Source organism: Martes martes, assembly GCF_963455335.1.
Source record: "Martes martes genome assembly, chromosome: 16".
NCBI lineage: Eukaryota > Metazoa > Chordata > Mammalia > Carnivora > Mustelidae > Martes > Martes martes.
The window spans coordinates 24,476,837-24,490,103 of NC_137904.1; the positions used below are offsets into that span (position 1 = coordinate 24,476,837).

Here is a 13,267-nt window from a genome sequence, read left to right on the forward strand (position 1 = left end):
TTTAATTTACTTCATCTGGTTCCATCAGAGAAATCAGTATCTGTGGCAGCTGTAGTCTTATAAAATGTATTTATTTAGTAAGACTTGAGAGTCACAATCACTTTTTGATCTATAGGCTGTAGAATGGATGTTGTTAGCAGCCATGAAAACAGCTTTACTCTCGTTGTCCATCTCCATGACAGCTCTTGGGTGACCAGGTGCATTGTCAGTAAGCATTCATATTTTGAAAGGAATCTTTTCTCTGAGTAACAGGTCTCAACAGTGGGCTTAAAATATTCAGTAAAACCATGTTGTAAACAGATGTGCTGATATTCAGGCTTTGTTGTTCCATTTGTAGAGCACAGGCAGAGTAGATTTAGCATAATTCTTAAGTGCCCTAGGATTTTCAGTTTTATAAATGAGCATTGGCTTCAACTTCAGGTCACCTGCTGCATTAGTCCCTAACAAGAGGATCAGCCTGTCCTTTGAAGCTTTGAAGCTATGAATCGGTTTCTTTCTAGCTATGAAAGTCCTAGATGATGTTGTCTTCCGATAGACGGCTGTTTTGTCTACGCTGAAAACCTGCGGTTTGGCATGGCTGCCGTCATGAAGGATCTGAGCTGGATCTCCTGGAGATCTTGCTGCAGCTTCTGCCTCAGCACCTGCTGCTTCCTCTTGTTGCTTCTCTGTTACGGAAAATGCTTCTTTTCTTAAACCTCATGAACTAACCTCCGCCAGCTTCAGACTTTTCTTCTGCAGCTTCCTCCCTCTCTCAACCTTCACAGAACCGAAGAGAGTTGGGGCCTTGCTCTAGATTAGGCTTTGGCTTCCGGGAATGTTGTGGCTGGCCTCATCTTCTGTTCGGACCCTGAAAACTTTCTCCATGTCAGCAATCAGGCTGTTTTGCTCTCTTATCATTTGTGTGTTCACTGATGTAGCTTCAAGAACTTTTCCTTTGCATTCACAATTTGGCTAGCCGTTTGGCACAAAGGGCTTAGCTTTTGGCCTAACCTTGACTTCCAACATGCCTTCCTCACTGAGCGTGGTCATCGCTAGCTTTCGATTTATTTTTTTTTAAGATTTATTTATTCATTTTGGAGAGAGAATGAGTGAGAGAGCACATGCGTGTGTGTGCATGAACCGGGGGAGGGTCAGAAAGAAAGTATCTCAAGCAGATTCCCCACTGAGCACAAAGTGCAATGCGAGGCTCAGTCTCAGGACAGAGATCTGACCTGAACTGAGATCAAGAGTTGGTCACTTAACAGACTGAACTACCCAGGTGCTCTTAGCTTTTGATTTAAAGTGAGAGACGTGCAACTTTTCCTTTCACTTGAACCCTTAGTAGCCATTGTAGGGTCATTCACGGCCCTGATTTCAAGACTGTTGTGTCTCAGGGAATAGGGAGGTTGGAGGGGAGGAAGAGAGATGTGAAGTGGGGTTTGGGGAGGGCGGCTGGTCAGTGGAGCAATCAGAACATACACATTTACTTACTCACCATCTTGTATGGGGGCAGATCTTGGCACCCCAAAACAATTGTAGTAGTAACATCAAACATCACTGATCACTGATCACCATATAACTAACATAATGATAATGAAAAAGTTAGAAATATTTGGAGAATTACCAAAATGTTTGAGACACAAAAGTGAGCAAACACCGTAGAAAAAAATGGCACAAATAGACTTGTTCAGTGCAGGGTGGCAACAAACCTTCAATTTGTAGAAAACACACTATCTACAAAGAGCCGTAAGTGAAGCCCAATAAAAGAAGGTATGCCTGGGGGTGCCTGGGGGTGCCAAAGGCAGTTGGTTAAGTGACTGCCTTTGGCTCAGGTCATGATCCTGGAGTCCCAGGATCGAGTCCCACATCGGGCTCCCTGCTCAGCAGGGAGTCTGCTTCTCCCTCTGTCTCTCTCTCTCTCTCAAGTACCTAAATAAAATCTTTATAAAAAAAAAAAAAAGGGAGGTATTCCTGTATAGGTGCTTCCAAGAATTCTGATTATACTTCGCCATCTCTGATCTTTACTTCGTGATACCCTCTAGTTTGTTGGCTACCCTTACCTATTCACAGTTCATTTTTCATCGTCTCATTTTCTTGTTTTCCTGCTCAACCTAGATCTTGTGGACAGGTAGTTCTTTTCTTGTATCTCTTGACATTTCTCAAGGACAAAGTAGGTAATAAAACATACTTGGTATACAGTATCAGCATTTTGGTATATTTCTCTTTTTTGTTGTTTTTAATACATAGTTCTATATTTATGTTTATATCTGATTATTTTTGCTTATCTTCCTAGTTTTTGCATTTTCCACCTTTCAAACTTTAAAAAACTCTAATAAATATTTTTATTAGACACAATACTCTGGTCAGTGGATCATGATTTACTTACCTCATGCCCTAATGGTAAATATTTAGTATTGTTTCCATTTTTTTTTTGCTGTCAGAAGGAGTTTACCTAGAATTTACTAGGTTATAGGTTAAAATATTTTAGGTTTTTGATCACTGCCCATAGTGGGTGTATTAAATTAAGAATATGCAGATAGTACCATAATGAGTATTTGCCCAAAGAAAACAAAAACACTAATTTGAAAAGCTATATGCACCCCCATGTTTATTGCAGCATTATTTACAAAGTCAAAGTGTAAGCAACCCAAGTGTCCATTGATAGATGAATAGATAAAGACAATGTAGTATATATATATGTATATGGTGAAAGATTACTCAGCCATAAAAAAGAATGAAGTCTCGCTATTTCTTACAACTTGGATGGACCTGGAGGGTATTATGCTAAGTGAAATAAGTCAGACAGAGAAAGTCAGATAGCATATGATTTAATGATGTGGAATCTGGAAAACAACAATCAACAGACTAACAGACTCAAATACAGAGAACAAACTGCCAGAGGGTAGGTGAGTGAGGAGACAGGTGAAATAGGTGAAGGGGAGTAAGAGGCATAAACTTCCAGGCATAAAATAAATAAGTCCTGGAGATATAAAGTACAGCAGAGGAAATACGGTTAATAATATTGTAATAATATTATATAATATTGTAATAACATTGTATGGTGACTACACTTAGAATTGTCAAATCACTATGTTGTACACCTGAAACTAATATAACATTGTATGTCAACTGTATTTCAGCTAAAAAGGGAGGAGAATGGATTATTTAAAAAAAAAAAAAGTATGCAGGTTATGAGCTGTTGAATGAGGAGGCACAAACCCCCTACAACAGGGTTGGCAGGGAGGTCCCTCAGCATCTGGGCTTCTGCTTTGGGGAAGTGAAAACCCTGGGGTTGTTTTGATTTGTTTGTTTCAATACACTCACTCAAAGGAAGTCACAAGATTTATTACTTATGGATCCCAGAAATATGGGGTGGGGGAGGATGCACAGTGACCTGGAGGAGGGGCAGTCTTCCATTCCGGGTTACCAGTGAGCAGAAAATAAAGCACGGAGCACGGGGTAGCAAGCACCTATTACTTATAAGGTGGTTGGGGTGATGGTCACTAAAATTTTAATGGGCTCATCTCTAAGCAGTTATTTAAAAATGTGCCCCAGGAAAAGCAAAGCAGGAACTTGTGGTAGAAATCCCAAGCTCAGGTCCTTATCTAAATGTCCAGACTCAGGGTTTGTGCAGGGTTGTCATACTGCAGAATACCTAGGCAGCGACCTAAAATAGCTGTTTTCTCGTCACAGTTGCCAATTGCTGTCCAAAGGATTTGTACCAGTATGTGAATGTAGCTATTTCATGATGTCTTCCCCAGCCTTAAATTTTATTTATTAAAAGTTGCTTGCAAATTACTAATGAGAATGGTATCATACTTTATTTTTATTTCTCAGTTATTATGTGGTGGGCCATATTCCCAGATACTTATCCATCACCATGCTTCCTGTCTTTTAAATGTTCTGTTTATGTCCTTTGCCCATTTATCCATTGGGAATGTAAGTATTTTTTTAATCAATTTTGTGAGCTTTTGGTTAGCAAACTTCTTTATGGTATTCTCTTTGTTTTTATTAGGCTCATCGTTTCAGCATAAAGAAATTTGGGAGTTCTGTATAGACAAAACTATTGATGATTTCTTTGTGATTTTTTTTTCTATTTCTAATTTTTAAAAAAGTCACCCAGAGATTTATAAATATGTGTAAATCCTGTGATGGTTTTAAGACTTCCTTTTTTAAAATGTCTTTTTTAGTTCACTATATAGGTTATCACATGAAGTGAATGTTAAATTGGGCTGTGTTCAGTTTCCCCACCATTCTTTATTAAGTCTTACCCTTGCCATGGGATTTGTGATATTTTTCCCCCTCCATGTTAATAATGTTTAGGAATTTATCATGTGGCATGCACTATTCTGAGCATGTTGCGTGAATTATCTCATTTTGTCCTCACTCCTCCTCACAACTACTCTCTGAGGAAATGGAATTCTCCTGTGCAGTATGCTCTGGTTGCATTTTCATTTCTATGCTATGGATATCTTCCTTTTTATTTTTAGGACCTTACCGTTCTATCTTAATTATTAGAGCTGAGATGTGTTTTCCTCTAGAGAAAGTGTAAGGTAACTCTACTACTTCTTTTTTCTATTCATTCATTCATTCATTCCCAGATGAATTTAAGTGTTTTATTTCTTGTTCCAAAAAGAATTTCATTGAGATATTTGTCATAGTTGGTTTACTCAATGAATTATACTGGAAATAATCTCATCTTTGCAGTATCACTCAAGGTGTGTCTTCTGTACTTAGCCTTGATGTCTGGCACATTCCAGGTGCTGAATAAATGTCTGTTGACTGAAAGAATAGATGAATGGAGAAATCTTTATCATCTCCATCAAGTCTCGGTTAATACCTCTCATTAATGTTTTTTAGCTTTTCCCCATTTGGGTCCTGCATATTTCATATGAATGTTATTTCTTGGCATTGTAGATTGGATTTTTTGTTGCTGCCATGGGCAGTATCTTCTTCCTGGAATTTTCTAATTATTTGTTGCCTGTATATGAGAAAGTCATTCGTGGTTCCATATTTTTTTCATTAGTTATTTAAGGTTATTCTTTTGAAGGCATTCCCGAGGAATCCTTGAGATAGGCAGTTATTTCAGTCTCTTAATAATAATTTTGTTTCTTATTTCCGTATAATTGTATCTGTTGTTCCTATTCTGGAATTTCCCAAATACTGTTGAAAATATTGGTGATAATTGGCATTATTGTTTTGATTCTAATTTTAATAGAAATCTAACTTTTCACTTTCAACCGTGATGTTGGCTGGTGGTTTACAATGCATGGTATCATTGTTTATCTAGTTCTTAAAATGTATTTCACAAGGAATAATCTTACAAAAGACTTGGGGTTGACTTTCATGTGACATTTTTGGTGTCCATTGAAAGAACTTGCTGCTACTCCAGAGCATTGTTATGGAAGAATTGAATAGCACATACTTGTGATCTTTCAGTTGAGCCAAAGATGTCTTCTCATTCTGCTGTGATAATAAATGTTTCTCTGGCTTTCTTCTGGCTCCCTATTCCACTAACATCTGAACCTGAATTCTGGAGGGTGGAGAGCGGAGACTGAAGCGCACACATCCTTTCATTTTACTGCTGATAGGGTGGAGAGCTTGAGTGTTTCTACGTGCATGAATTTCTCAAAGCAGTAGGTTTGGACGTACACGTGTGATAATAATCTGAACAATAGCAGCAGCAACATTACTGCATGTAGAGTGTCGGGGGCCATGACACTGCGTTAAGGCTCCCTGTGAATTACACCATGTGATCCTCAAGAGAAAAACTGTGAGTAAGTTCTGCTGGGCTATTTGAGGCATGAGGAAATTGACCAAGAGAAGTGGTATCTTGTCCAGAATGGTACAGCTGAGAAAAGACAGGCAGGATTTAGGCCTAGACTTAGACATCAGAGCACACACTCTTCACTGATACTTTATCCCTTACTGCATTTGCTTTGTCATTTGTGCTCTTATTTGGATCCTCTTGACTGGTGAGAAACAAAAGTTACTGTAAAATAGAACAGAGCCTCAGGGGTGGATGGATGGATGGATGGATACATATCTTACGAGCTTGAGAGGACTAACGCGTTTTGAAATGTTTATGAAGCCCAGTAATACAGTAGTTCTTGTCTTAGTGGCAAATAATGAGCCCTCCTCCATTAATAATGATAAGAACACAATTTCCTTAGAAGGAAGTTTATGTGATTACTTTAAGGCTAGGTAATAACTTCTTTCTAAGTACTTAGAGTCTGTGTAGTTGACTTGCTTTATACTTGTAAATTTACTGAGTTTTTTCCTCTGCATTTTCCAGACAAATCAGTAAGATTGGCATAATCCATAGGTGCTACTTATGCCATTACCCATAATTTCATCTTCTTGTCACTTTTCCACATGGTGTGTGTGTGTATATATATATATATGACATATATTTGGCACCTTCAGTGAAAGACACCTACTTGTTGTGAAGCTCAGGATGTGTGTTTTTTGAAACAAGACATGTTTGAGGTAGCATAGGAAATATCTGGGCAATTAGTCTTTATCATCTCTGGTGAAGATACTAAATCAGTGATTGGGAGGTAATGGGAACAGCTTGCCCATTTGGAAAGCTAGTGAATTTTAAAATCATTTAGGGGACTTTTTCAAATAACCCCCTTTCTTTGTGGTGAAATTCCCTGACATAGTAAGTTAGGTTTGCTGGGGCAGAGATATGTTCAAGAGCCACGGTACAGGAAAGGAATTGCTCTATTGAAATTTAACAGTAATTTTTCCATGAGCCTGGTCCTTTAAACACACACACACACACACACACACACACACACACACATTAGAGGGTTATTTCTTTTCTCTCTCTCTGAATAGAAATGTTCCCAGACCTAGAAAGAAGTCTTATCTTATTTTAAAATGTCTTAGGAAGGAGCATAAAAGTTTCTTTCTGGACTCTCTCCCAACCCTAGGAATGGCTTGAAATAGATTCTTCCTTGTGTCTCACAAATTAAATACCTCATTTGTGGCCCACCTGCTTCAGTTATGCTTTCTTGCATTTTAATCTAGCCTTGTTTCAGAGCTTCTTTTCCTGACTCTTGGCTATTATGTTTGTCTCTAATTCATAAGGTGGCTTACTTTTATACTTGTGGGAAATTCTCCATTTTCTTCTAGTTGTGTCCCAGTGCAGTTTGATGTGGAGTGTTAAGATCTGTCCTATGCCCAGCCTTAGTCCTTTTGTGTGTTTTATTGGGCTCATTGCCTGGTTGTAGAGATGAATCCCATCCTTTTTTTCCATTTTCCTTTCCTTTTCCTGTCTCTTCCTTACTACTGCCCATGTTTCTTACACCCCTAGGATTTTATTCTGAAACGAATCTTATTTTTAATTTAGTTAAGTCAGATTCTGATGTGCAAAAGATAAATTTCCCTCTCCTATATATAGAAGACATTTAATTGTGTAAATATTTAAATTCTCCATTAATAAATGGTCAGTTAAATATACTCTAAAACTGTTCCTTTACATGTCTTTAAAGGCAGACTTTTTATTGTGTTTCCAATACTTCTCTTAAATGCAAAAAACAAAGCCATTAAACTTTCCTTATTAAAATGCAAAGCCTAGTGTCTTCTAGCTTTTTGAAGAGCTTTTGTCCATTATATAATCTGTAAAGTAGCCAAGAGTTCCTCAGAAGCAGGACATCATTTAGATTTGAAACAATTATGGCTTGTGTGTAACATAATGATGTGGCATAACCATTCATGGGGGGGTAACCACGGTTATACTTCAGTGACAAAATCCTTGGATACCTCCAACATGTCATTTACCATAAAGACTTTACCAGGGTACCCCAGAACAGAAATGGTTAGGTCATTTTGACTCTACTCAATAGATTAAGTTGGTATGACTAGAAAGCCAAATGACACAGTTATGAGCATAGACCTTTTATTTTTTTTTCCCAGGTGTTTGACAGTGTAAACATACATAAAATACATATTAAAGTTTAGATGCTTTATATCTTGTGCAATAAATTGAAGCCTTAAAAAGAAAACATTTCATTAAAAAGAAGGAAACTCATTAGTTTTACTTAATTAAGACAGTAAAATAGCAGCGAGTACCAAGACATTGTGCACTTCTTTTATTTAAGACAAGTTACTTCATTACATCAGAGTCAGAAATGTAAGACTGGCTTTCTTGAATACTTATATAGCTTGAATCACTGGTTAGATAGGGGCATATTTTCCCAACTGTACATCAGGGAAGAGTTCTTTCATTAGTTTCAAAAAATGCAGACCCTCAAACAGCCAGCATGACCACAGCATTGAGCATTAAGAGAAATGAAGCATTTACTTTCCAAGCACTTGCCACAGAAGGTAAGCGAGTCTTTACATTTGTGGTTGTCTCTTCCCTCCGTAAGTTAAGGGTTGTGCTTTGTTGAGGCATTTCAGAGAAATTATTTGGCATGCCACTAGTAATGCTTAGGGTCATGGGTGTTGGGGATGATTTTGTAGAGCTAGGGAGGCTTGTGTTTGTAACCATTCCATCTTGGAGATGAATAGTTAGAGTTGCAGCTGCTGCTTCATGTGAACTGATGGTTTCTATGGATGTCTCTTCTGGGTAGGGCACAAAAGCCTTGTCAGTGCTAGCAAAGGTGGTGTCTTTGCTTAGAGTGGCACCAAACGTTGTTTCCTTTGTTCGATATTGTTTGGGTGTTTTGGTCACTTTGGGTTGAGTAACCATACTCAGAGAGTTAATGGTGTCCACTGTCTGCATCCCACTTACAGTGAACAAGCTTGAGGTAAATCCAGGAGGTGTGGGATATATGTTATGTTCCTTCAGAGATGATATTTGGCTAGAACAGGGAGTCCCTATCACATGGGCTTTTGTTTCCATCGTCCACTTCAGTAAGTAAGTAATGTTTTGTTTGTGGTCACACAACCACCTGTTATTGTAAAGGGTTATCTCTTGCAACTGAAAGAGTTGGTCAAAAGCTTGATCTGGAATGAATGTGAACTTATTATTGTGCAGGTAAAGATGTGTGAGATTGGTCAGGTTTATTAATGTTCCTGGAAGGATTTGTGTCAAGGAATTGTTAGACAGGTCCACGATATGTAGTTTGGAGGGCATATTGGTTGGAACTGTCCAAAGTTTGTTACTACTGAGGTTGAGAACCTCAAGACTTCTTAGTGTATTTTTAATGAGGACAACCTTTTCCAGCATATTCTTAGAAACATCCAGAAATTTAAGGTTCCACTGATAAGCAGTATCAGATTTGTCAAGCAGTTTAATGTTGTTGTTAGCTGCAGACATGTTCCAGAGGGACCGAGGTAACTGAGCAGGCAGGCTTTCGAGCCTGTTGTTTGAAATGTCCAGGGTCCTCAGATTGGTGTATTGGGTTAACTGGTTATGAAGATCAGTAAAATGGTTATAAGACAGATTTAAATGGATAATATTCTCTTGCAGTCCAGATGGTAATGTAGTCAAGTTTCTGCCTGAACAGTCCACATGCCTGTGCCTCTCTGTGCATATACATTGGAGAGGACAACTGCATAAAATACCAGGTGTGAGAAACAGAAGGATGAACAAGCTGGGAGACATTTTCAGTATCTGATATTCCATCAAAGCCTGGAAACAAACAGATACACCCTTCTTTTAATATGCAAACACAATTAGGCATCTGCATGGGTCAGTTAGCATTAGGCAAAATTTTCAATAAACCTCCTTGTTGTTGAGTCCTTTTATAATTGTTCCAGTGATTAAACTAACAAAGCTCCCCTTCATTTATAGTCCAAATGCTTAATCCTTCAATTGGGGCTATGTGGTAGAGAGGGACTCTCTCCCCCTACTTGCTTCTGCATTTTCACCCTTCTCTTCTCCCTTCTTTTACCATAGTCTTTCTTAATTTATGTTCCTAGAGCCTTTACATTACAAAATGGCATTCTCTTCAAATACAGAGTCAGAATCTTATGCTATTACTATTTTTGATAATATCCTTTCTTACTCAGATAGGAAAAAATGGCTGTCGAGTCTGTTTTGTTTTTTTTTCTTTTTTTAAATCTCTGCAGTAATGTAATAGTCAATGTGTATGTAGAGTAAGATTTTATTTAGATATTAAAACGATGCTTTAAAATTCATCTTTGCCTTTTTAGGATAAATATATCTTCGTAAAACATTTTAAGGCACCTGAAAAATTCAGACCAACACCATACCCTTAAACCTCACATTTTATAGTGATTTTTTCTGTATATTTCAGTGCCGATGCTAAAAGAAAGCAGTGTGGACATTCACAAAGTGAATGAATATTAAAAAGAAACCCCTCTACTGACACTGCAGCAAATTTCTGGTGCATGCACTTGCTTCTGAATATATATTCAGTCCTCACATTGACTTTTTCTTTTAAAAAAAGGGGGAAAAAATTCCCAAAGTCAGTCTTTTACTGATCTAAATAACAGCTTACCATAGTGTCGTCTTCAGCAGCAGCATCTCATTTTCTCCGGGAAACTTAAGCTTAAAGGTCGCCTTGTTCTGGAGAGTGGGAACCGCTTCTGGCTGTGGGCTGTGCTTGCCTGCTCAGCTGCATTGTGTTGCTGGGAGCTGAAGCTCTGCAACCACCTGATCAGTACCACAGAGGAGGACTGCAGAGCTGTCATTGGCGCTGACTCGAATCTATTGCAAGAGGTGCACACGCAACAAAATGGACCCCCATTTTTTTTTTAAATTTATGGTATTGAGCATTCCTATGGATCTCTGATTTGCTATAGGATATAGTGCTTCGTGTACCTTAGACCTGGCCCTTTCTCATTTTTGTGTATCTGTCTGAGCTGATGTTCTACATTCGAACATTGCCTCATGAAGAATTTGTGGTTCTTTTTAAAGCCTCTACTCTTTATTCTTTTTACACATTAAAAAATGTTGAAAATGAATTTGACCTTCCCTGTGGATGGTTTTTCTAAGATGTTCATTTAACTATTTTTAACTCCTGCCTTTTCATGTTGTTCTAAAATGGTTCGATTGTCATGTCACTTTTCAGAATAACATAATACAATCTGTTTCATTTTCATGTGCTCCCCCAACATGGTGATTATTACGTATAATCAGCTCTTCGAGTTTATCAACCACTTAAATCTTCATCTTCCTTTTTTGGAAATACTCAAGTACTTCCATATGGTTATTTTGTCTTTATCTTTCTGATACAAAGGATCATTTAACCCAGACTATACAAGCAAGACTGCATTTTTAAATGAGCATCATATACTTTTAATTAAATTTATGTGGTCAGATATGTTTTATTTTATGCCTTTTAGGTGAAGGATATTTTTCTCCATGCAACTTATTTTGTTCAGTCAATAGGTATATGAATTCTTTTCTCCAGAGACATCTTTGATGCTGTAGGAATAACTGTTTGATTTTATGTTTTAAAAATAATAGTATCAACTTTAGGTGATTTCTTCAGAATGTTTCACATTTTATTTTATTTTTTTTTAGATTTTTTGAAATTTATTTGACAGACATACAGCAAGAGAGACAACACAAGCAGGGGGAGTGGGAGAGGGAGAAGCAGGTTCCCCACTGAGTAGGGAGTCCGATATGGGGTTCGATCCCAGGACCCCAGGATAATGACATGAGCCAAAGGCAGCCGCTTAATGACTGAGCCACCCAGGCGCCCCTCACATTTAGTCTTACTGAGAAAGTAATTTAGAGTTTTTAAATTGCATGAAATAATGTCAAAGGCAAAACTTTTGGTCATGAGTTTTATAAAATGTGACCAGATTTATAGTAATTTCTGCCTCCCTTTTTAGTGTATTGATTGTATAAATAATCTGTTAAAATCAAATCTAATTTCCAGAATAGCCAGTTTATCTTAGAAAAGAAAGCAGATAAAATCGTGGCATTTTCATTACCAAATTTTTACTATTTAAAAAATGAGCAATTATTAGTACATTCCATGTAAAGAAAATCTCCTTATGCCTTGTTGTTAATCCTTTTTTTCTCTAAATTATTATTTATTTGTCATTATTTTGCCCCATATTTTACCCCAAATAGAATTTATTGTATTAAAATTTGAAATCTATTTTCTTAGAAAAGAAACTATACTCTAGGAGTCACCTTTTGTATAAAATTAATGTTCCTCGAAAAGTATCTACATTTTAAAAGTCTGCAGTGTTAGAAACTTATTATTGATTAGGTGCTTTATTCCCACTTTACTTTGAGAGTTCAGCCTTGGACTCTTAATAAGATTCTTTCTATGGATTTCAAAAACCAGTCATCAATCTTAGTGCTTAAAAGCAATGTGTTAAAAAATAGTACATTCAGCAATATTGTTGTGGAAATAAGGAATGATTGTTTCGACATTTAGATTTCTTATATATTTTTTAAAGATTTTATTTATTTATTTGACAGACAGAGATCACAACTAGGCAAAGAGGCAGGCAGAGAGAGAGAGAGGAGGGAAGCAGGCTCCCCGCTGAGCAGAGAGCCCGATGCTGGGCTCGATCCCAGAACACTGAGATCATGACCTGAGCCGAAGGCAGAGGCTTTAACCCACTGAGCCACCCAGGCGCCCCATAGATTTCTTGTATTTTAACTCCTGTTTATACTATTATACTTCAAGGGATGTGATTGAGGGTTAATTTACCAATGCTTAAATCTCTGTTTTAATTTTAGGAAGTCTCATTACATCAGTATGGAAGTGTCCATTATACTTACCAGTACTTTTTTTTAAAACCAAGAACTTGTTATTTCATTAACTTACGATTCAAATGAATTTGGGAGTAGGCTTTATTGAGATTAGGTTCTGCTGTATATAATAGAAAATTCCAATACAACAACAGTGCCAGTATTCCTCATTTCAGGTTTGGGGACATACCAGTTGCTTCCTCTTATTCAAAGATTATTATAAAATCCTCAAAAAGAGGGAAAATATTTTAATGTATTTGAATTATAACAATTTGTCCTTATGCTTTTGGAAATTCTCATGAAATAGGGGCCCCTGGGTGGCTTAGTGGGTTAAGTGTCTGCCTTTGGCTCAGGTCATGATCCCAGGGTCCCGCATAGCAGGGAGCCTGCTTCTCCCTATCCCCACCCTCAGCTCATGCTCTCTGTCGCTGTCTCTCTCTCCCTCTCTCAAATAAATAAATAAAAGCTTTAAAAAAATTCCCATGAAATAATATAATAGTATTTTATTATTATTCAAAAAATAAGAATTTTGTATAGGCTTAAGTGTTTGTTACAACTTATCTTAGATATTAGGTATTATTTCAGATGCATTGCATTAAATTATTTTTTATTTTTTATTTTTTTTTGTGTTTTGTTAGTCACCATACAATA

The 13,267-nt window shown here is 37.3% G+C and overlaps 2 protein-coding genes across 2 annotated transcripts in view; one reads left to right on the forward strand and one right to left on the reverse strand.

Annotated features, from left to right (window-relative positions):
• Positions 1 to 13,267, forward strand: part of NF1 (neurofibromin 1) — a 261,002-nt gene that overhangs the window by 173,745 nt on the left and 73,990 nt on the right. The window lies entirely within an intron of this gene.
• OMG (oligodendrocyte myelin glycoprotein) lies at positions 8,237 to 9,559 on the reverse strand (the record flags this gene model as incomplete). The annotated part of the gene is made up of 1 exon (XM_080827298.1): positions 8,237 to 9,559. The coding sequence occupies one exon, from the start codon at positions 9,557 to 9,559 to the stop codon at positions 8,237 to 8,239; it is 1,323 nt and encodes a 440-aa protein (XP_080683424.1).